Below are 24,782 nucleotides of genomic sequence, written 5' to 3'. Positions count from 1 at the left end.
CTAGTTTTGCAACAGTAGTAGGACATGCGGTTGCCTCTCCCTGATTATACATAATTTGGTACTTCTTTAGGTTTTATATTTTCTAAGGTGTGTCCTTGGTATAAACGATCAGAAAACTTCAGGGTTTTGCAAGAGTTGTGTTTTTTTATTTATGATTGAATTTAAAAAATACTTTATGCACTTAGATGTTAAAAAAAAAAAAAATCGTTTTGTGCTACACTGATGACTTTGTGCAAATAGGATTAGTGTTGTAACTTGTATCGAACTCTTTGAGCTAAACTAAACAGGAGGACACTAGAACATGTCAAAGTAAGCAAATTTTGAGGACTGGATGTTATTTATGCTAAGACTGTTGAGTTTTTTTTTGTGCTGTGTCAAGAAAAAGCACATTGTCTATGATTGGTTGTGTGGAATACAGTGAAGGCAAAGTTCTATTTTGCTGTGTTTTTCTGTTAACCCTGTCTCTTCCCATTATAAGAAACCCACTTGCCTACCATTATAAACAATAGTTTTCCTCAGCACCACGCCATAACCTCTTAGGCTGATGCCACACGTGGCGTAGGGCTGATTTTTTCAGCAAGCGGAAAAACGCTTGCCGAAAATTCAGCCCTACGCCTGCTACTTGTGCCTGCACCCGAATGAATGGAATACGCTCGGGTGCAGGCACATGTAGCCGATATACGCATGAAAACGTGAGAGAATGCAAAGTCTTATATAAGATTTATTGGACATGTGTTTTGTGATGCAACAGGAGGAAAATGAAAAACTGGAAAAACAAAGCTAAATGGCTAGTACAGATCACTTGTGGGTACTTCTGCAGCGGAGATAGTGAACATTTATACAAATTTGTTTACTGAATAGAATGACCAGAGTTTGTTCAGTTGTTGTTCTTGTTCATCACTGCAAAATGTGAAAATGTATATATTTCCTATTTATATAGCACCAACACATTTCTGCAGCGCTTTACAGAGATAAATCATCATTCACATGAGTCCCTGCCCCAAAGGAGCTTACAATTTAAAGTCGATATACCATTTACACACACAGTGTTCAGTTTAGTCAGAATCCAACTAATCTGCCTGTATGTTTTTGAAGTGTGGCAAGACACCAGAATACCCGGAGAAAACCCATGGGGAGAACATACAAACTCCTGCAAGGCTGGAGTGCTACCCACAATTTAGACGAGACCAAGATTAAACCTGTTTTTATTTACATAGGTAATATCTGTCTTTTATGAAAGTATATTTTGCAGAATTTTTTTTTTTGGCCATCGACCCATTTTCTGTTTTGCATGAGGCACTGTAATGGAACATGTTAAAAAAAAAAATGTCTATGGGAGGTCACAAAGAGTGGACCTTTGCTTCCTGATAAGGCTTACAAAGTAGGCCTTTCTGAACGTTTGTCCACAGGCTGTATCCGTATCGAGATGCAGTCACCAGTTTTCTAAAGACCTGCTTAATATGTATATTTGAACATGGGACTATGTCTGCCAGGTGTGTAATAAATATACAAAGATACTACTGTATAATACTCTTTTTACGAAGTGAAAGTGTTTTTTGTTTTTTTTATAAAAGGGGTTCTAAAAAAATAATTGATGTAAACTTACACAGGCTGCTTCTAAGTATTTTTGCAGTTTCTGTTTTAGTGGTTTTTGAGATCTGCATATTTAGACTGCTAATACCAGAATTTTAGCTGAACAGAAAGTCAGAAATGTATATACAGCTGTTGTGATAAAAACTTGGTACAGATATAGGACCCATTATCCAGAATGCTCGGGACCAAGGGGATTCCAGATAAAGGGATCTTTCCATAATTTGGATCTCCATACCTTAAGTCTACTAAAAAAAATCAACAAAACATTATTTAAACCCCATAGGATTGTTTTGCATCCAATAAGGATTATTTATATCTTAATTGGGATCAATTACAAGGAAATCAGTTTTAAAATTCTGTATTATTTGATTAAAATGGAGTCTATGGGAGACAGGCTTTGCATAATTCGGAAGCTTTCTGGATAAGGGATCCCATACCTGTATTAGCAGTCTAAAACTAGTAATATCGCAAACCACAAAAATACCGCTCAGAAAAAGTCATAATTTTGGATTTAGATCCCCTTTATGTCATCAATATAGGCATTGCCTTACAATTGACCATAATAAAACCTAGATATCCGTTAACCCTTTACATGCCTCAAATATAAAATGTGTAGTGCATATCAAACTAATTTGTGCTTCACTGCTTGTGCATTCACTTCAAGCAGTAGCTATTTGGTCTGTCTTTGTAGTTTTGTATGTATGTATATCAGCTATTATTGTGCTGGGATTATACCGGTCACAAAATTAGAATAGACTATTTATAATTTGTGGTATCTAGAAAACAAATATTTTGGGTACAAATTGAATATGTGGTAAATTTTTGGGGCTCTAACATTTTTGAATATTTAGAACATGGTTTAGAAACAATTACATCTACAAATAACAAAAATTGCTTAAAATCGGATTTTAGTTCAATACCCCAAGATGACTTTCCTTTTAATATACCGTAAATAATTATTATTTAATTTCTTTTGTACTTTTGGAAAAAAATCTAGTTGCTTTGAAACCTACATTGCAAATCCAAGTGACCTGTGTACATAAGGTCTCGGGTAAGAGGATTTTCTTGGAATATCTATTTATAGACTTCCCTGATCACCCAATAAAAGTTAATGTTCATCCCTCTCCTCTGCTGTGGTATTGAAAAGTTAAAACAGTCCTTTGTACAATTAGAAAAATGGTCAGAGGAAGTTTGTTTTTTTTTCTTTCTTAAAAAAAAAAAAAAAAAAAAAAGGCCATTACCATGTTGATTATGGCAGGATATGTAAACGGAAGTCTGTTTCCTAAACTTTGTAATAAAAACCCACAGGGAGCACTTTATGTAGTAACTATTATTGTGTAAGCAGTTGCACTAGACAGAGATATCCCGTACTGTACACCTTCAAAAGACTAAGGAATATTTAGTCAGTCATAAACAGGAAAAATTTGCACAGTTAATAACATTTACATTTTGCCAGTCACCATCTTGCAAAAAATAGACACAGTCATGTGAATTGACATTCATTCAAGGCACTTGCTGCCAAACATGCTCCTTGCAGTTCCATATAGTTGTGCTAAGCACCAATGAGTCTGTCCTGAATCATATTTTGAATATTCGTATGTAAGTGCTTCTATTGATGCTGGAGATCCCTGTAATGGCTGCCAGCTTGAAAGTGGTGGTAGCTCCAGGGTTCCCATTGCAGGCTTTGTCAAAGCACTCAGTATCCTTACATCAAGTGCAGATGTAATTTTTATGTTGAGGTATGGAAATGACATAATCCCTATTGAAAATTTTTAACACAATTGCATCCTATTTTTTTTAAAATGTGCACACGCTGTTGTATGCATTTTGATGCATGAGCTGCCATTGCGTAGAATACAACTCCCCTTTGCAGCGGCAACAGTGTATTTTTATGGGAAAATGCATTGCAGGAAAGGTTTGTTTACTACGTTGCTGCCTGAAGAAACCTTTATCTAAATTTCCATCCAAGCGGTAAAGATAAAAGTGGCATCATTCACTGACTGCACCCCTTAGGGCTCTGGCACACGGGGAGATTAGTCACCCGCGACAAATCTCCCATGTCTCGGGCAACTAATCTCCCCGAAATGCCATCCCACCGGCAAAAATGTTAATCGCCGGTGGGATGGTATACGCGGCGGCGCAAGTTTCCTCTCGAGGCAGTGCTCATTCGGAAACCACTTGTAAAGAGTAAAGAGATGTCTTGCCTCCCCTAATGAAAACAGCAATGCTGAATGCAGGCAATGCTATATTCATGGGAGAAGAACAGGTTTTTGTGTTCCGCTAGAGCCAGGGGCTCTAACAGGTAGGAAAGTGCAAAAAACATAGCAACTGTCTGATTTTATTTTGCAATATGCACCCTCTCTTGTCTCAGTGAATAAGCCTTTAGTGCTGTTTGGGATTGTTTTTCATGTAATGACAAAAGTCACAGGTAAAATTCTGCAGAATGGTAAAAAGCATAGCGTAAATCATTAAAACTCTGCGTCAATTAAAGGTAAGTGAGAATAAGAACTGGCCAGATCAGAGGTGACTGATACATTTGGTAACCCATAGCAACCAATAGGCAACTTGCTTTGAGTAGTCAACAGGAAGCAGAATTATGAAACAAATTTCTGGTTGCTATGGGTTTCTGCACTCAAAAGCATATTTAGCATAATCTTATACAGAAAGGGTTTTTACAGTGAAACACACTTACTGATAATTCTGTTATAATTATAAATTGGGGCAGACAATTTTACAGCGGAAAGGACAAAGGGTTGATTAGGCAGTAAGGGAGGGGGACTAAGTCCAGATCTGTACATGAAGTGCATACACAGTTGCCACAGCTTTGCTTTTTGCCAGCTGGCATGTATTCAGCTCTATCAACACACAATACTCAACTCCTTACAAACCTCTTGGTAAAACATAATGAACTGACTATAATTTAATATTTTACAGCTATGTGGAACAAAACCTAAGTAAGTTATCCAAGTAGCCTTATACATACCTTCTAGCAAAGCACTGAGCTCAGAGATGTCAGTGTGTACAGACAGATCCTCTAGCTATCCTAGGCTTTGGCTCAAACCAACATCAGCTACAAAACTCCTCCTGGGGCACACAAATTCTTCCTATACACTCTTTAAGATATTGGCTTGTTCCTCTGTGCAAGTTGTAAGCTTCCTGCTCTCTGGCTAACCTGCTAATTAATAAAAAATAACCATGTCCTAGTGCTGCTAATTATTAATTGCAGGGTAAGCACTGGTCTAGACAGTCATAGAAAGTTTATTACTGTAGTGACTAGTTTGACAAGATCAGCAGTGTATTATTTGGAGAAGCGTTCGGAGTTTAAAGGATTAGTCAGTAGCTAATGAATGCTGCTGCATCAAGAACCTTTCACGCAGCATTCATTTGAAGTTCTTCTCTAACATTGTGAGTTATTTAACATTTGGTTAACATTGCACTGAAAAACAATTTGTTAAAATATACAACCACAGAATTGAATAAGGATTGAATTAGTTCTCTATATCATGCTAGCTTTTAGGCAATCACACTTGCAGGTAGATAAGTTCTAATTATCACTTGCAGAATGGCCTTAATTCCTATCAAATGCCCCAGAGACCAATAATTCTACACACCCCTCCCCATTGTCTGCATTGGGGTAGGGGATGCTGATGTCCATATTGTTCTCAGTTTGTAATAGTTTTGTCTGAGAAGGGAATGCATTTTATTAAATATTTAGCTGGATATATGAGTATTTCACAGGACTGGGGGGGGCTTTCTTTTATTAATACTATTGCAATTCTGATCTATTACTGATGCACTATTACTTATGTTTCTGCTGTTCTGCTGCTTTCAATAAATTACAACACCAAGAACGTGAGTCAAACTATGAGCAGGTACCCAAAAAAATGGGCCAACATCCTGTTCAGGCTAGGTCACCATAGTCCCCTTAAATAGTGAAAATGTTGGTGGGGCCATGGCACCCTGGTTTTGACTCATATAATAAGCTAAGGGGGGATCCTGACCAATGATCGGTCTTTTAAACGGGAGCCTTGGCCAAAGACTGGGCTTTTCTGAGATGTACTATGCTACAATATTGCTAAAAATTGTCAAGATCACGTACAGTAGAAGTTAATGGCAAATGTTCCTTCCCTGAAGGATCCTTCTTTGCTTTGAAAGTAAGAGGTTTTCAGATTTTTGACACTGGTTTTTGTGTGACAATTTGAAAATGGTTTCAGTGTTACAATTTGAAAAAGTTGCAGTTTTGCGACTTTTTCCTCTCATGTACTTTTTCAGTTCAGACTTTTTAGTAAATGTCAGACATTTGTGGAAATTTTGAATTTTACAAATAAAAAAATGAGAAGAATTAGAGATTTAGTAAATCTGGCCCTATGACTTTAATATAAATGACCATTGGGGCTCTGTATAAAGACATTTTTCTAGGGCCTGTTGCATCAAAATATCACTTTGTGATTCAGAATCACTAGCACATGCTGTCTTTACAGCATAATTCACATCCCCACTTTCCCTGCACAGTATCTCAGCATATGTGTCGAATGCGTCATCTGCATTTTTTAAGTGCTAAAATTAGCCTTTAACTAACATATAATTACAGCTGTTTTATATAGAGATACCAATTAACTTCAAAAGTAAAGTCAATTAATTTATAACAAACCAAAAAATAAAAAAATAGAGAAAATGTAAAGATGAAATGAATGGCTAAATCAATACTACTATGAATAGAGAATTTACCAAGTGAAACGATGAGGTCCGGGTGTATAAACCCCGGACCTAACTCATATGTTATAAGCCAAACGAAAGTCAAATAAAGTCAGTTCAGCAATCAAGATTCACTCACCCGGATCCTAAAGTGGCTCGGGTGCTCAAAGCCCCGAACCCGCAGCCAAGGGAGTAATTCCAATAGTCGACAAAAAACGAGGTTCCAAGCACTCCAAACCTTCTAAGTTTAAAACACCATCTTTATTGATCCATCAAGACATAAAAGCCTAACGCGTTTCGTGCGCGTGCGCACTTACTCATAGGCATGCCTATGAGTAAGTGCGCACGCGCACGAAACGCGTTAGGCTTTTATGTCTTGATGGATCAATAAAGATGGTGTTTTAAACTTAGAAGGTTTGGAGTGCTTGGAACCTCGTTTTTTGTCGACTATTTGTTTTATATAGAGAGAAAAATAATTGCAAATCATTCTCTAAGCATAGCCATGCAAGGAAAAAAAAAGACCAGACACAAAAGTGCACTTGGAAATTCAGTCAATTATTTTGTCTCTTGAAATCTGTATTCCGGACATGTCTAGACTGTCAACAGTTCTTATAAATGCAGTTTAGACATAGCAGACAGAAAATACACCTGTACACAGAAATAAACCCCTCTTTGTAACTATGCTTTTCTGTCAACATTTTATCATACTTAATTTTTTTTATGATAAAAATTAAAAGATGGGAGATTATTTCTTTTATAGCTTTGAACAATGTGTTTACTGAAATCATTGGACAGAACATTAAATTGAACCTAATTGATGATAATGTTAACAATGAAAAACCGACCTATTGATTCCTCAGATCGCTCTCAGGAAAAATATTCACTCAGACCAAAACAGGGAAAAAACTCAGTGTCCAGCACCTGTACCAAAGGACTGGGGGTAGACAAGGAGTAGGAGGGCAGGACATGAGCTTATAAAGTACTTTATAAACAGTACCAGGAAATCAGTTTCTTCTTCTTCTTTAGGGGTGATGGCTCATGGGGAAACAAATAAGACAAATGGTATATATTTTTGCTTCTTTTCAACCAGGAATTTAGAATGTTATGGTCTATGGTTATGGTCTCTATGTAGAAAAAAAAGCTTTAATATATACCCCAGCCCTCTGCCAGACAGCTGCGGCTAAATCCAGCAGCTGAGCTGAGGTGGAAGCAAGTACCCATTTTCTTCACTGAGTGGAGGGTGCAGTAAGAAGTCCAATGGCTAGGACAGCACTGTACCCAAATATAGTGCCACATACAATGCATTTTAAACACTGCTTCACAGTTTGCTGACAAATGCCAAATTTGGTTGGGATTTAGTTGAAACTAAATGGCAGGATTTGGATTGGATGAATGCTAGTGCTTGGATGAATGAAATATAATCCATTAATATCATGTGATTTTTGGTCACTGGACAAATGAAAATGAATTTTTTTTCATATGTGCCGAATTTTCTTTTTTTTTTTTTTGTTTATATTTTTTTTAATTAGAAGTTTTTATTCATTGTAAAGCAAAATAGGTTCAACAGTACAAGGTGTTGACAACCTCAAACCCCATTATATTGCCCAGGACCAGACAGAGTGCAAAGGTGCCCAAGGCACATGCGTAAGATGAGAAAAGTCTGAGCACCCACCATTCTCTTAGCTGGCTTGTAAGGAGATGAAATATAATTTATTTAAAGTGATACTGACACCAAAAAATGTATTTTAAAAATATGAACCTACTTCCAAACCTACCTATAGGTCATGCTGACTGTTTTTTCCTAAAAGTCCTGTTTCTCTACATAAATCCTACTGAAGATCCTGAACCCGACTGTCTGGCAGCCCGACTGTAGCTACTCAATCTGTCAAACGGACTACGTCATAAACTGGGAGGATTCAGCTTGCCGTTTGCTTCAAAGAGTTCCCCCTCCCTCCCTCGCTCCTCGCATTGTGAACTAGATAGCAGACAGGCTTGATCTTTCCACTGCCTGCCTGCTTCAAAGGGCTGCCCCCCCCCCTTTCTGTTCTTCGCACAAAGAATTTAAATAGCTTTTCCGTGCCTGCCTGTCTGCTTCTAAGGGCTCTCCCTTCCCCCACCCCATTACACATAGACAATGGAGCGGAGCTTGTCACACACCAGCAGAAAGCAGAAGGGGCGTTGCAGGTTTGTGATTGGTAATATTTATTGGGAGGCATTTAAATTAAAACCAGGAAGAGGGGAACAAACATGGCTGCTCCGTGAGTCTGTAATTTGTGCTAGCATAATTATGAAGCGAAAAAACTTTGCAGATTTAATTTATAAGGAATTTAAAGCTGATACAAATTAAAACACAACAGCAGGTGTAAAAAAAATTTTAATTGGCTGTCAGTATCACTTTAAAAGTGTATATAGTTAGACTATATTTAGTTTGTCCAGCAGGTGGCACTAACCCTTAAGGTTGGCCTATAGGGGTGGGGGGTTCCCATTCAGGAGCCTATATAAGGAAGTGCAAGAGGTTGGCCCAAAATCAAAAGGAGAGACAGATAATGCCATTTTGGGCCAGGTGGGAAGCTGTATCTTGTCAGGGATAAATGGAGAGATAGGACTCCCCCTCAAAAGTTAACCTTACTAGTGTATTTTCACATGATAGGGGTATTGGAGAGTGTGGTATGCTTGAGGAAGAGAGATGATCTTCCATGCAGTATTTATTGTGTAACTCAGTGATCCCCAACCAGTGGCTTGGGAGCAACTCCCCTTTGATATTGCTCCCAGTGGCCTCAAAGTAGGTGTCCATTCTTAAATTTCTGGCTTGGAAGCAAGTTTTGGAAGCACAGAGACACAGTTTTACTCCAAGCAGAGCTTCCTGCAGACCAGTAGTCCTCATGGGGCTACCAAATAGCCAATCATAGTCCTTATTTGGCATCCCCAAATAACTTTTTATGCTTGTATCTGTACAGGACTAACATGCAGGTAGAGGGCTAAAATAATCCTTGCCTGCATTCCACAAACCTCCAGTTGGACAACTCTGGTATATAAAAAAGTTTATAGAAAAGTTGTGTTACAAAAGAACACAACCCAAAATAGTGGAATGGCCCAACTAAAGTTTTATTGTTTACAATGTTCTCTGTGTCAGCTTTTGGGGTGACAAATGTTATATGTACATTCAAACTCTCAAACTATTTGCATTAAAGATTTCTAACGATCGGAAAAAAATTCTTTGTGGGAACTGTAGGTGGTGCTAGTCGTAAACAATTTGGCTACTTAAACCCTTGTATATTCAGTAGACTCTTTCCTAAATTTTGTTAAAATTGTCCTCATTGTGCATTAACCCTGCAAATTTTGTAGCACGAACATTTATACAAATTAATTCATTTAAATTGATCATTAGCAATTTATTTACTAATAATATATTTATATATTTATCATTCTTTCCTAATTAGACTCCCTAATGTCTATGGGTCATCACCTGATATCACCTGTCACCCACTAGATGCAATGCTCTTTAACATAATGCCACACTCCTGATGGTGATAAAAATTGGTGTCACTCTTGAGGTGGCAAGGCAATAACTCCAGTTCAGGAAACGTCTCTAGAGATTTGTCTGGCCTTATTTCCAGCACAAATTGTTGTCATAAACCAACACCTAGTTTGGTAACCAGCCAGGTGGCAACCCTAGTAGTATGGCACTCAATATACCCCCTATTCTGTGGAAAGACAATTTATATTCACTTGTATTTGAAATTCACTGTCTATGGCATGTTTCTGCCAGGAGGCAAGTGAGCCTGCACAATACCTACACCTGTGTCCCACAAACAGTATGCTTCCATCCAAGTCAATAGTAGGCGGATCTGTGTGGAGGAAGTTGTTTTTCTTTACTGGGGTACTATCTGAGAGTACTACATTGACAAAAAGGGCCTTTAGGCCATGGGTCTGATATTCTTATCCAGAAGTATTGGGGATACAGCTGCATCAGGCCCATTCTACCATGGGGCCTGCTGGAGATACTGTGTCATGCTAAGGATGGTGGGTGTGGATGTGCATATAGAGGTACATGTGCACCCACAGGACTCTAGTTGCTTTACTGGACAGCAAGTTGTTTGTTAGTAATTGGAAAGTTAGGTGAAAATTTTATAAGAGAATCCCTCTTTAAGTATAATTAATCATTAATGGCATTTACATATCAGCTTCCTCTCTATTCTGTTTCTGAGCTCATGGAGTGAAGTAGTATTGTTTAGGCCCTCTCTCTCCCTCTATCAAATACATGTAGCTCATATATACAGTATATACTCTATTGGGTATATGTCTGTGTCCCTGTTTATAATAATTCATTTCCATTTCTTTCCATAGTTTTCCTTTATTTCTTTAACATGAGAATGAATTAGAATTCAGTCTTAATCTATTAAAATGTGTCAAAAACCTCTTGGAGTGTCTCTTCTCTGCCTCACTGCTGGCTAATGTGGAAGGACTGCTGAGGAACTGATGTGGCTGATATATAATATCTGTAAATCACTGCAAATAAAAAGATAATAATAATAATAACAAATAATTTTGGTAGCAAGGCAATCCTCTTTTTTAGGTTTGTTGTTGTAGACCTTGAGAATGGCCATTCAAATTAATGAAAGATTCCCTCATTTGTAAGGGTCCTAAGCTTTCCTCATCCTACTAGCACAATGTTGACACCACACACTTTTATTTACAATTTGGATTTGTTATTTCAATATTCAGACTATTTGTATCTCCTAGCAGCACCTTGTGTTTATTTCCCAAGCAAGTATTTATCCCCAGCGAGTCCCCCCTCTCCCCGGTGCTGCCTCCCTACACGTCTCCCCACAAGCCCCGCCCAGACTACACTTGCTCCTCATCAACCTGAGCTGCTTATTTCTAAGGGGTTTAGAAAGAGACAATGAAAAGTTGCCCGGAGACATGATGAGAATTGATAGTGACTGAGGCACAGGGCAAAGAAAGGCTGCGGAAAGATAATAACTAGCGCTGAGGAAATTCGGGGAGGGGTGGGGGGAGAAAATTATAAAGCAGAAGGAGAGACCCCGGGCAGCGCTTTTACTCTGCAGCCAGGGGAGACTGGATTGGACCGGACTGCTCTGAGCCGCACCGAGTCAAGCCGCTGAAGTTACTGTGATAGCTTTCTTTGCCCCAGGGGTCCAAAGTAAGTTTGTTCCTGGTTGTATTGATTTATTTGTCTCACTATAATTAGGTTTAATGGCAGATTCCACATGCCAAATATTCTTAAACAGGAACAGTTCAACGTTTCGGGTCTGTTTTCAGATCATTCACCTGCCGAACAGATTCTTACGCTGGACAGACTATCCCTATAAAGCCTATCTGCCCCCTGGCTATAATAGGAAATATAATATATCATAGTAACAGCAATAGCGGGGGATAGTAGTTAGCCATCTCTAGCCCTCACTGGGATAAAGGTTATTTGTAATATGTGGCAAATTTCTTTGTTTCTTATCGGGATCACAATTTGTGGCTGTTGCTGGTATCCTGTTTGGAGAATATTGTAATATTGTGTTTGTCACATAGCCTCCTTCTACAGTATGAACCAGTGGGGTTAATTCAGATCTGCGAAGGGTTAAAATGGGAAGAAAACCTTTGCTTACTGCGATTGCAACAGCAGGATGCACATTAAGATGAAGCACCTTTTAAACTGAACATTAACTAATGCAACCAATGCAGCTAATTAAATGGCAACACAGTTGTATCCCCATAATCTTATGTATTATGAAACAAAGCCTTAAATTGTATACTGTCATTTTTAAATTACATGTAACACTAGAAATCTGTATAACTGCTTGATAAAACATTATTTACAACTAATATTTTTCTGCAATGCAAGCTTTTTTCAATACAGTGGTTTATAGTATAGTGAAGTCATAGTCAGCATTTGGCCCTGAAGCTTTTGCAGAATTATAACTCATGTAGCTTATTATAACTTACTGAAAAAATCATTGTTATTGGATGTTTATTTGACTTTTATAGACTGGGGCTCATAGTTAAATTCTGACTTTGGCACTATTTGCTTGGTTTCTCTGATTGCTTGCAATCTCTGTAAACTACAGTTTAAATGTGTTGACACTATAAAAGGAAATAATATAATAATTGATTAGCATTGATACATTTATCTGCTAAATGGGACATTCAAGACAAACTTGTATATCCCCATTCTAAATTGCAACAAACCTTTTTTAAAATGTTAATTCCTGAGCTAGCAGATGTTGTGAAAATACAGTGTGATGAAACGGCAGTCTATTTAGCAATGTCTAAAGTCACTTCTTCACTACATTAATATGTTTTATGGCAGTGGCACATAGGCTGATTTGTGACCCACAAAATGTCCCTAGTTTATTTTCTACCGGCAGTAATGTGTAGTAAAACATGCATGTTGCTTCTCCCAAAGTTGACTCAAACTTTGGCCTACCTTGCGCTGCATATGTAGTGAAACATCATTGGGAACAATGTTAGGGATGCTTTGCCACCCACTGTAACACAGATTTACCATGGGTCACAAAACGCCCCCTGTGTCTTTTTACTGTAACTCACCTTGGTATTTTGCCAGTTTGACCTGTAAAAAATGATGCTTGATGCTAATGTTATTAATAGGGAAAAAAGTTTAAAATGCAAGATGGCCAGTAATTTTTTTTCCAGAAATGGTAGAAACCAGAGCTGGGCACCCTAGGCAACCCTGTTGGCCACCCGGCGCCACTCCAGTGTATACCCCCACCCCCCTGCAGTGTCACCGCATGTGTGTGAGCTCTTTCGTGCATGCATGGTGATGTTGCGGGGGGAAGGGGAGCAGGCACTGGAGCAGTGCTGACAAGCAGCAGTGGGAAATAAGGGCCCAGACTAGGGGTAGGTGAAGGAAGAGATATGTGCTTAGTGCCCCCCCCATGGTTGCACTCTAGGCCAGCGTTTTTCAACCACTGTTCCGCGGCACACTAGTGTGCCGCGAGATGTTGCCTGGTGTGCCGTAGGCAGGGCCGCAATTTTTACTTTCAAAAAAAAAATCCGGGCCCTGTCATTGGTTGCGCCCCGTGTGTACGGGTGACGTCAGTACGCACGGGGCGCAACGTTATAAAAGGGCCTGTGTGCGGTCGCGTGTAGGCAGAAGTGCAGAGGGGGCACGCATGAGGGGAAGATGCTGCTGAAGCCGCCGAAGAGTAAAATGCTGCTGGGCACCAATGTATTAGGGGGGGCCACGGGGCACACTGACTTATGGGGGCACTGCTGCTGGGCACCAATGTACTAGGGGGGCTGGCTCTTGGCACCAATGTACTGGGGGGCACTGCTGCTGGGCACCAATGTACTAGGGGGGCACTGCTCTTGGCACCAATGTACTAGGGGGGCACTGCTGCTGGGCACCAGTGTACTAGGGGGGCACTGCTCTTGGCACTAATGTACTAGGGGGGCACTGCTGCTGGGCACCAGTGTACTAGGGGGGCACTGCTCTTGGCACCAATGTACTAGGGGGGCACTGCTGCTGGGCACCAATGTACTAGGGGGGCACTGCTCTTGGCACCAATGTACTAGGGGGGCACTGCTGCTGGGCACCAGTGTACTAGGGGGGCACTGCTGCTGGGCACCAGTGTACTAGGGGGGCACTGCTGCTGGGCACAGAGTTAAATTTTTTAACATTTTCTAATGGTGGTGTGCCTCGTGATTTTTTTCATGAAACAAGTGTGCCTTTGCCCAAAAAAGGTTGAAAAACACTGCTCTAGGCACATGCCACTTCTGCCTACCCCTAGTTCTGACCCTGGTGGAAACCCTACCTGTAAAAGAGCCAGACAAAGAAACAGCGAGAGCAAGGGCCACTCCTGTAGTAAATCCAGGTGAGACCCTTGCCTTGGGGCAGTGTAGGGCATATTACCAGGGGCAGCAGAAAGCCACCTCTGGAGACAAATTTTGCATTTTTAAAAACTAATTACAACTTACATATTTCCTGCAATGTTAACTTTTGTTAGTGTAGTGCAGTGATCCCCAACCAGTGGCTTGTGAGCAACATGTTGCTCCCCAACCCCTTGGATGTTGCTCTCAGTTCCTCCCAACCCAGGTAGTTATTTTTGAATTCCTGAATTGATGACAAGTTTTGGTTGGATAAAAACAAGATTTACTACCAAATAAAGCCTCCTGTAAGCTGATAGTGTGCATAGAGGCTAATAGCCAATCATAGTCCTTATTTGGCACCTCCATGAACTTTTATGATGCTCGTGTTGCTCTCCAAATCTTTTTACATTTGACTGTGTCTCACGAGTAAGAAAGGTTGGGAACCCCTGGTGTAATGTAAGCATAGTCAACTGTAGGCATTGCAGCTATTGCAGTGCTTAGTGCAAAATTTGTGGGCAAATTTTTTTTTACTAACATTTCTGTGTAAATCAACTCCAATGCACCTGTTCATTACTGAATAACATGTACTTCACTGAAAGCAAGCCAGTTGTGTGTGTTAGCACAACCCACTAAAGGAACCCTGGGATTATCACCAGCGCAGTGAAAGTGTTAATCCAGGGTGCCATTGCCTTCATTTTGTGTGCAAATCATCAGAGCAGGTGGAACAGACTGCTTGCTTTTGTAAATGAGCCCTAATTAGCTCAACTTGGAATGGCTGAGAGAAACCAGTATTGATTATTACAGGGCCCACATTTACAGATAATCTAACTAGAAGCAACAGCAGGTTTGTACATTGTTGACATGGCAACAAGCATGGGTTGGCTAATTAGGGTTTATATACCTGACCTTTAGAGAGTGTATAAAGAAACTTAATATTTCTTGCTTAGGCTTTTTGTTTCTTAAGATATCTTTCGAGAAATGTTTGTTAGGCTAAAATGATACATTATAAATGCATATTTTTGCAGTGCTGACATCATACAGTGACATTTTGTTTTACAGATACAGGATGATACAATAAAATCCATTCTGTGTTCGGTAGCTACAGGGGAAGCTACAAGGCTAAAGGGGAAGCTACAAGGGGAGATGAATATTTATAAGCAGGGTTTACTTTCACTTTATTTTCAAGCATATTTTCTTGGTGAATTTCGACATGTTCTGCACAGGTGCGAGTAAGCGAACATTCAAATTAAAGGAACACTATATTTATATACTATAAGCATTTTCTTGCTGGGCACTAAATATAGGGCATTATGATAGCCTACATGCTATGTTGTAGCCTGCGTGATTTTCAGCTCAGTGATTGGCAGATTATTCCATAGTGCATTAAAAGGTTAGGCAATTATCATTCAGATATGTGGGCAATGAACACTATGAGCATAATGGGATCAAAACAAAACCAATATTTCATATATTTTCATAGAGAAGAACAGTGGGGCACAGAAACATCAGGATATTTTGGACCTTTCACTGTACAACTGGGGTGGGTGGTTTGAAAACCACACAAGCTATGAGGGAGAACCCTTTTATGAAGGGGAATAGACACAAGGGAGAGAATGAAAGTAAACAGAGCAGGGATGGGTGGAGGTGGGAGCAAATTGGAGGGGAACTGAGAGATGGTAAAGAAAGAAAAGGGAATGGAAGCAGGGACATAACCATGGATATTAGACTTTTCAGCATTTCTTCAAAAGCCCACACACTCCTTCCCTGACCTGCTCATCAGTGCCCCCTGTCTTCCCCCAACCTGCCTTGCCCTGCTTGTTGTGTAACACAGATAGCAGGAGAGTGGAGGGAATTTATTGTGAAGGTGGGGGGGGGGAGTAGAAGTGGGGAGAGAGGAGGGGCAGGATAGAGGGGTGACATGCAGCACATCCTGCTTAGGTCATTATCAGCCCAAGGCCCAGACTGATTACCACAACATGGTTCTGGTTATCTTTGTTTCTGCCTCAGGCTGATTACGCCAAAAAAAATTCTTGTCCAGCTGGATAGCACTGATTTAAGTAAAGGGAGCATGGGCCAATAATGTATTATTGGTTTTTGACAACTCCAACACAAAGCCTGCATGTAAGAAGACAGATGGCTGCGAGGGGGATAGTTAAGAGTTACTTGATTATTTTAGAAATGGTACATAGCTTTTATATGATTATATTTATATAAGCTGACGCTTCATGGCTGATTATGAAATTATGATGCTAATTGCACTGGTTTCAGAGCTGCCATGTGCTACTAATCTGTATTATTTACTCATTACATTTATATTCTATATTTATTTATATTCTATATGTACAGTATATTGTGTGGGTCCCTAAGCTCAGTAACTGACAGCCGCACAGAGAATGTGCAGTGAATCAGCAGAAAAGAAGATGGGAAGCAACTGGTGCATCTTTGGGGCACAAATCTTTGCTACTGCAGATGACTTATCTTTTTGAAATGCCTTTCCACCGGCAACAAAGTGGATTGCAGTTGGAAAGGCATTCTCATGACATTGTTTTTCCAAAGTCATATAAAGTTTCCTTCTGCAGGCAACTTCACGCAACTTTGGGAAATGAAGCAACACGTATGCCTTTTTACTGGCTAATCTCTCCATGGGGAATTAGTCTAAGGGCTCTGGCACACGGGGAGATTAGTCGCCCGCGACAAATCTCCATTGTCACGGGCGACTAATCTCCCCGAACTACCATCCCACCGGCGAAAATGTAAGTCGCCGGTGGGATGGCACACGCTGCACAGGCGATTTCGGCAAATCGCCTTTTTTACAGGGTTCGTATTTGGTTGAATCCACTGTACTGGTCGAACCGAATCCTAATTAGCATATGCTAATTAAGATTTGTAATGGTTAAATGGCACAGCATGAACACAGAGGTGGAAAATTTTTCGCCAGCGCACGCATTTAGCCCTTCCATACTCTAATTAGCATATGCTAATAAGGATTCAGATTCAGTTCGGTATTCGGCTGAATCGCTTACCATGGATTTGGGGGTTTGGCCAAACCCAAAAAACTGGGTTCGGTGCATCCCTAATCTTACTTAACCCTTCATTATTATTTATCTTATTCACTCTTCCCCATCTTTTTGTGATTTCAGCAAATTTACATCTTTCTACTGCTATCATTTTTCAGCCTCTATTTCTTCATATCAAACTTTGCATATTTAAATTCTATGTTATATTCACATCTTCTCAATTTTCACATGGTCAAACAGGAGGTTTTAGGACATGCCACTAGAATTGCCACCTTTTTGTTATTGAGGGTAGGGATTTGGCAGGTAATGTCAGGGGTGGAGCTGATGACATCATGGCTGAGCTGTGGCATCTAGGAGATGGGCTTGTGACATCAGGGGGTTGGACTACAATGCAGGAAGTCAGTGATTGGCTGACTGCTGTGTAAGGTAATGCCCAGATTTTAGACTATTTTTTAATAGAACAGCCAGTCTGAAAGCTGGACAGATTCTATGAATTCTCCAGAGCCATATATCACATCAGTGTGTGCGTGTGTATCTTGTATGTACTCAATCTAATCCATAATAAATTATTATTGTGTACATATTATAAAATAAAAAGTTAGATAATACCCTGCCATAAATTAAAATTAAGTCTTGCTGGCAAATGTTAGATAGTGCTTTTAGTATACAAACAGTACTTAGCTTGCTCCCACTCCCTGGTTTGGGTCAGCCTCACAGCCAGATTTCCACTGTCTCAAGCAGGCAGCCACTGCACTTATATCTTTAAATCTTATCAAGAGGAAGGAAGAAATGTGTGAATACTGCTTATTTTGTAGCACGTGGATGTTCTACTCTTACCAACTAACTTCTGGTTACTATACCAAGACATGAAGACTCTGAGTGGGATTATTCATATTGTCATATAAGGTCTACTTTCTCATTAACAACAATTTGTTTTTCTTCAGTGCCTTCAAATACTTCTTCCTCTGTGTAGAAGTATAAAGGGTTTTACATATAGTTCTGTTGGAAAGGTCCCAAAAGCAAATAATGAATAGTATGTAATGATAAGCTTTATAATAAAATTACTTAAACCATCATTTGTTTTTTGCAGATGGCTTCTGCCACCGATTCTAGGTATGGTTACAGAGATGTTTCAGACCAGAACTTTGACTATATGTTCAAATTACTAATTATTGGGAACAGCAGTGTGGGGAAGACCTCGTTCCTTTTCCGCTATGCTGACGACACCTTCACATCTGCATTTGTGAGCACTGTCGGCATAGACTTCAAGGTGAAAACAGTGTATCGAAATGACAAGAGGGTAAAACTGCAAATCTGGGTAAGTGTTATTTTGATGAAAAGTAGACTTGTTAAGAAGTAGTGAGAGATGTTACTATAACACCAATGTCATCTAGCTCCCAAATTCTTTTTTTTATTAAATCAGGTGAGATTTATTAAAGCTAATAGAATACACAAACTACAGATTTCTGCAATCACATTCTTGATATAAGTCAAATTATTGACATTTGGGTTTATAGAATTAACACGATTCTGCAGTGCAGAAAGCAAAAATCATCCTCTTTGGTAGGTTTTGTTTACATTCTTTTTGCTCTAATCCTTTGCATCCCTAATGCATTAGGGATATCTTGACCTAGGCCAGATTCCTCACTGAGTTATAGGACCTATGTGTGCCACTACTAACTAGGGTTAGGAAGTCAATTAAGCTCTGCCACTATTCTCATTGTATCTGATTGGCCGCCGCAGCAAAAATTTGAAATTTTGCTCCCATACGGAGCAATGGGGACCTCTCTTAATCCTGGTATAATATGCCATGTACACTATACAAAGTTGCAATAGCCTATGTCTATACTTGAGTGAAATAGGATATGGACTATCTAGTACCTCCTTCCATTGGTTATCTGTTATAACTCCAACATCCTCCTCCCAGGTATCTCTTGTGTGTATAGGATTAAACAATATGCCGAATAATAATTGCTTATAAATTGCTTATAAATATGGGAAAGGAGGCCTTTTGTTTGGGAAGCTTTAATGACATTGAGTATTGAGGCCACTAGTGCAGGTTTCTACCTCTGGCAGACCAAACCTTGCCCTAAGGTCTGTAAATGACAACAGTGCACTTAGAGACTTATTTTGGTAATTCCTGGGAGGCTCGAGTTTTTGGGTTGGGTGGGGTCTGAGGCACTACTACTTGAAACCCCAGGAGTTTGTGTGCCTGCTTCATTGCTTGGCTCCGAGTGCGCAGGAGAGGATTGTTGCCAAACCTCTCTATGGCCATGCTGCTTACAGGCCAGATTAAAGGAGAAAGAAAGTTAAAATCATTGGGGGGTTCCAAATGTTGGGCACCTCCCAAGGCCGAAATTTGCACCAGCCCAGAATACATGCAGACGAATGATCCTCCTTCTCCTTTAACTGTGATCCAGAGGTCCGCGCATGCACAGTAGAGTAAAAAAGTTGACTTAAAGTGATGTTAAAGTGTGGCTTTTCACTCTACTGCACATATGCAGCTGGCACAGAGAAAGAAGACGGAAGAGGATCGCTCACCAGCATGTACCCCCAGGCTGGTGGTTTTTTTTGCTAACATGAGCACTATCCTGCGGTATCACGTAGGTGAATACAATCACTGGGGGGTGCCTAACAATTTGGCACCCCCCCCCCCCAGTGATTCGACCTTTCCCTCTCCATTAAATGTTTGTCTTACTATTTTGTCTCACTCTCCTATTCACACTGTGCAGTTTCTTCCTGCAAAACTTCCCTGACAGCCCTGTATAAGTACCGTATATACTAGAGTATAAGCAGAGATTTTCAGTACCAATATGTGCTTAAAAAGGCACCCTCGACTTATACTCGAGTATATACGGTAGTTTACGTTCTGCGCTCCTGGACGTGCGCTCGCTCGCACCCCCCCCCACCCCCCCCCCACCCGTGGACGTCCGTTCGGCGTTCTGGAGGACGTGGGCATATTTGTTTAATCTAAAGCGCAGGGAGCGCTTTCGCTACTTAAGCTGGCCATACACGCACCGATAATACCGTACGAAACCTCGTTTCCTACGATATTCGGTGCGTGTATGGCATGTCGGCGAGTCGACCGATATCGCAGGAAGCTGCTGATATCGGTCGACTCGTCGATCGGACCGGTTAAAAAATTTTGATCGGGTGCCATAGAAGGCGCCTGACCAAAATCTGCCATCAGGGCTGAATCGGCAGAAGGAGGTAGAAATCCTATTGTTTCTACCTCCTTATCTGCTGTTTCAGCCCTGAATGGTGTGTGGCGGATCTGACGATGTTGCTGTCTTGGCATTTGGATATCGCTGCTTGGGGGTGGGGTTACTGGTCCCTTTTATATTTATTAAATTGTAGAAAGCTGTTTGTCTGTAGGTTTGTTTTTATTTATGGTTAAGGGAGCTGTCATACTATTATTCTTCAGAGCCCAGTACAGGTTCAGTTTAATCCTTTTATGTGCTATGTCTTTTACTGCCACGTTATAGACATTCAGAATACTGCACATACAATCTTGGAATAACAACTATACATGTGAATGTATATATATTAGAAACATAGTTTCTAATTTATTCCTGGAAAACAATACTTAAGGTAAATTAGTATGAGACACATGGGCATCAGGTCTATTTCAGTAATCGCAGACCACTTCTTCACAGCCTGATTTACTATATTGAACTTTATGGGGCAGATTTATCAAAGTACCTTTAAAAAGCACGATACAATAAAAATTGTATTTGAAATATCGTATAATGTCTGAAAAGTACATTTTTTTCGTATCTGAGTGATTATAAAATGCAGGAAAACCTTTCTGACAAAATCATGCACCTTCAGTGCATGATTTTGGAAGCCTCCCATAGGACTCAATGGCACGCTGCAGCTCCAACCTGGCCCAAGGAAAGTCATGATACCGAAGCTTGAATGAATCTGAAACTTTCGTACTCGGTGCGATAATACGATTTTGTTGCGCTTTTTGTCGAAAATTACGAAAAAGTTACGCAAATGTACGAAAAAGTGGCAGAAAATATGCATAAATTGTAATCTTTGCTGAATTAACAAATCCGGCCCTGTTTAAACCCATTAAACTCTAATAACAGTGCAAGCGAAGCTGTAGTGCATTTGTATTGGGTTGTTGCATTCCTTTCTTCTGAGCAGTGTTTATATTCCAGAGCATCTTTAATAACCTGTTCTGTATCTTCTTTTGACATGCTGTACTTTAACTTCAAGCACCCTTATATAGACTCCTGAGCTGTGCTAGAGTTGAAATTATGGAATTTTCAAAGCTTAGTTTCAGGAATATTACTAGACCCCTAAAAGATCAGACACCTGAGCCCACAGACAGACTCCGGTATTTTTATAATTATCATTGCAGAGGCCTTCAAGCTACTAAAAGTGATACTGACATATTACTGTCAACTATAGGAAGATGCCACTATCCCTGAGAAATATAGCACTTCTTTTGGCACAGATAACCCCTATACATAATCTTCCCCCAGTGTTTGCACTTATGTACCATATTCACAAATGAAAACATTACAGTATTGGAGGATATGTAAGCAAAACTTGGAGAAACATCATTGAGACTAATAATGTAAAGAGATGAATGATTTAGATCAGTGCAATTTAAAGAACCAGTAACCCAAAAAATGAAAGTGTATAATGTACTGTTACCCTGCACTGGTGCAACCGGTGTGTTTGCTTTTGAAACCCTATGTGAGCGATGTATTGTGCAAGATTACTGTTTGTTGTGTTTTCCACCAGTGTTAAAAGTGGTGTACAATTAGTACCAGGAAAATGCCTGGTTTTTGCAGCAGCTAATGCTGATTTCTTGTTGGCTTATGAAGAGCCAGATAAATGAGTTCCTGGAGTAAATGAAGGAATAAAAGGGCTGTGGGAATACACAGCAGGGGTCACTCAGAGCTGTGGTTAGGAACTCTCAGAGGGGTTGGGGTGCCTCCTGCCACTGCGAGGAGCAGAGGAATCATGCTAACAGGTGTATGAGAGCTGAGATGAGTCAGCAAGACTTACATGAGAAGCAAAGTCATTTTGGCATTTTACTGCCAATAGATTTGCCATATTGGTGCCACCTAGAACAATATATTTATTCTGCGGAAACCACTACCATACCTGAGTAAACAGCTTTAGAAGCTTTCTCCGTTTGCTTAAGATAGCAGCTGCCATTTTAAGTAGCTTCCTTCCTGTACTCTAGCTGTTATAGCTGAGATCACACATTCCTAAGAAAGGGGGGCATAGGCGGATTTTCAGTAACGCTATGGGAGACTAAGCCTCCTCAAACCTGCTTGGCACCTTAAAAAAAAACAGACAAAAAAAACTTCACTCCGTTTCTGCACTGTCCTGGAAATCTCTGTACACTCTATAAAACTTACTTAAACACATCGACAGGGGAGGTTCAATGGCCTGTTCCTCGCAACTTTGCAATTGGTCTTCCTAATTATTTTATTTTTTTATTGAATAATTCGCCTTTCTCTTCTGCCTTTTTCCAGCTTTCAAATGGGCGTCACTGACACCGGCAGCCAAAAAGCATTGCTCTTCGAGGCTACAATTTTATTATTATTGTAATTTTTATTACTTATTTTTCCATTCAGGCCCTTTAACTATTGATATTCCCATCTCTTGTTTGAACCACTACCTGGTTGCTAGGGTAAATAAGACCCTAGCAACTAGATAGCTGCTGAAATACCAAATGGAGAGCTTCTGAACAAATAGCTAAATAACTGAAAAACCATTTAAAATAAGAGGACCAGTTGCAAATTGTCTCAGAATATCAATTTCTACAACATATTAAAAGTTAAAGGTAAACTACCCCTTTAAGCTAAACTGATCACAAACACAAATGTATGGACACTCCCACCGGCACTTTTGCACAGTATCCCTGGAAGTCAGTGGGAGCCGCAAGAGGTTGTTGGGAGGTTTGTTTTTTACGCCAGCAACGAATCCACTAAGTCTCACATTAGCTTTAGGTCAGTCTATGTATGGCCCATCATTAGCCCCCCCAAACAAAATAATCACCCTCCCCATATGGAGGGGGGGTGCGGTCATAGCATTCTAGTGGGAGGGGGGGGGGCAGGAGAAGGGAGAGAAAAGAGAACTGCGCAGACTCTGGCCCCAGGAATTAAGGCTGTTTCTGAGAGAGAAAGTCAGACACTGGAACATCATGATTACAAAAAAGAGACTAGAAATCCTGTCTTCCTTTTAATAGAGAGCTCAGTGCAGCATTTCTGTAGGTGCTTATGGCTGTATTAACATAGACCTTTCTGATAAAGCTTACTTAGTTTTCACCTTTCCTTCTCCTTTAATGAGAAGCCAGAGTGTTCAGGGGTGTAAGAGTCACCATGGATGTGTGAAACTGGGGATGGTGAGAAACCCCGAAAAGGTTTCAGAGTGTGGAATTTACCCTGGAAGGTGAGAGCCTAGAGTGGAGACAAGTTTTGAACAAGTTAATCTGTAATGCTGATGAACTGTTTCCGGTGAAGAAGATGCAGTGTCCCTGTCTTTATGCTCCTGATCGTCTGCGTACCTGCTTACCATAGCTAATTTACCCCAAAAATTATGTGTACAGGCAGACAGCATGTCACACCTACTATAGTTTATAAACCAAAGCTGCTGTGTAGTCAAGGAGAAAAGGCTTAGGTTACTTAGCAGATAACAGATAAAACCCGTATCTGTTATCTGCTATGCAACCTGTGCCTTTTCTCATTTTTTTCCATTTTGAATGGCTGCCCCCATGGCTACACAGCAGCTTATTTATATAAACTATAGTAGTGTTTCTGTAGCAAACACACCACTTTAAAACATTTTAATTGTTTGGTGTTACTGTTCCTTTAAGATATTCTATGACATTAGCCATTTATTTGTGATTTGCATGTTTGGTAGGTAAATTATTATAAAACAAAGATGTCACAAAAAGATGTCTTTGAAGATCTTATCATACCTCCCAAATGTCCGGATTTTTGCAAAATAGTTCTAATTTTAACAGCTCAGCCCTTAGTCTCGGATTCTTACCGAAAAGTCCCTCATTTCTCTTTGATCTCCTGCACTGAATGCTAAAAAAGATACAATGTTTCTCAAACGTAATTAAATAAGTAAGCTTTTGGCAGAGAGCCCAGAAAACTTAACACGTATACCTGCACTTAGATACAGTTGTAACTAATAAGCTAAATAGATCTCTCGAGGGAACTGAGACTTGCAGCTTAAAGGGCAATTTCATGTTTTTTTAACAAGACTGAAGTGATACATAAAACAATACACCAAAACTTCAAGAAATGCGTTCAGGTTAAATAACCTGCCAAATTTTGTAAAAATGGGAGTGGTACTTAGAGGGCAGAGGCAAACTTGTATCCTTGTAAAGTTAGTTTGGCCTTAAGGGCTATGTCACATTAGTAGTTACACTAAGGGCAAAAAAGGCAGATCTGATCCCTTCCTTCCCAGTATTAGTGTACACTGACATAAGAAGTCTGTCATTGCACACACTAGTCAGATCTACCAGTAGATTTTTAGTTTGCGACCAGGAAATCACAGTAGCCCAAGATGATTCATAAGCAACTCCAATAGACGACTGATTTAGGTATTAGCAATTCTGTATTTCTGCCCACAGCAAAGTTTAGGACTGGTTAATAG

The 24,782-nt window shown here is 40.0% G+C and overlaps 1 protein-coding gene across 2 annotated transcripts in view; it reads left to right on the top strand.

The window, feature by feature from the left end:
* Positions 1-11,319: 11,319 nt before the first annotated feature.
* rab3b (RAB3B, member RAS oncogene family) overlaps positions 11,320-24,782 on the top strand; it is a 51,404-nt gene continuing 37,941 nt past the window's right edge. Inside the window, 2 exon segments of one of the 2 annotated variants that reach the window (NM_001100276.1) lie at positions 11,320-11,452; positions 18,238-18,465. In NM_001100276.1, coding sequence (NP_001093746.1) covers positions 18,238-18,465 — 228 coding nt within the window. In that variant the 5' untranslated portion in view covers positions 11,320-11,452. 2 annotated transcript variants of the gene reach the window in all.

Source organism: Xenopus tropicalis, chromosome 4 (genome assembly GCF_000004195.4).
Source record: "Xenopus tropicalis strain Nigerian chromosome 4, UCB_Xtro_10.0, whole genome shotgun sequence".
NCBI lineage: Eukaryota > Metazoa > Chordata > Amphibia > Anura > Pipidae > Xenopus > Xenopus tropicalis.
The sequence above is the reverse complement of the archived record's forward strand: the minus strand, read 5'-3'. Positions and strand labels throughout refer to the sequence as shown.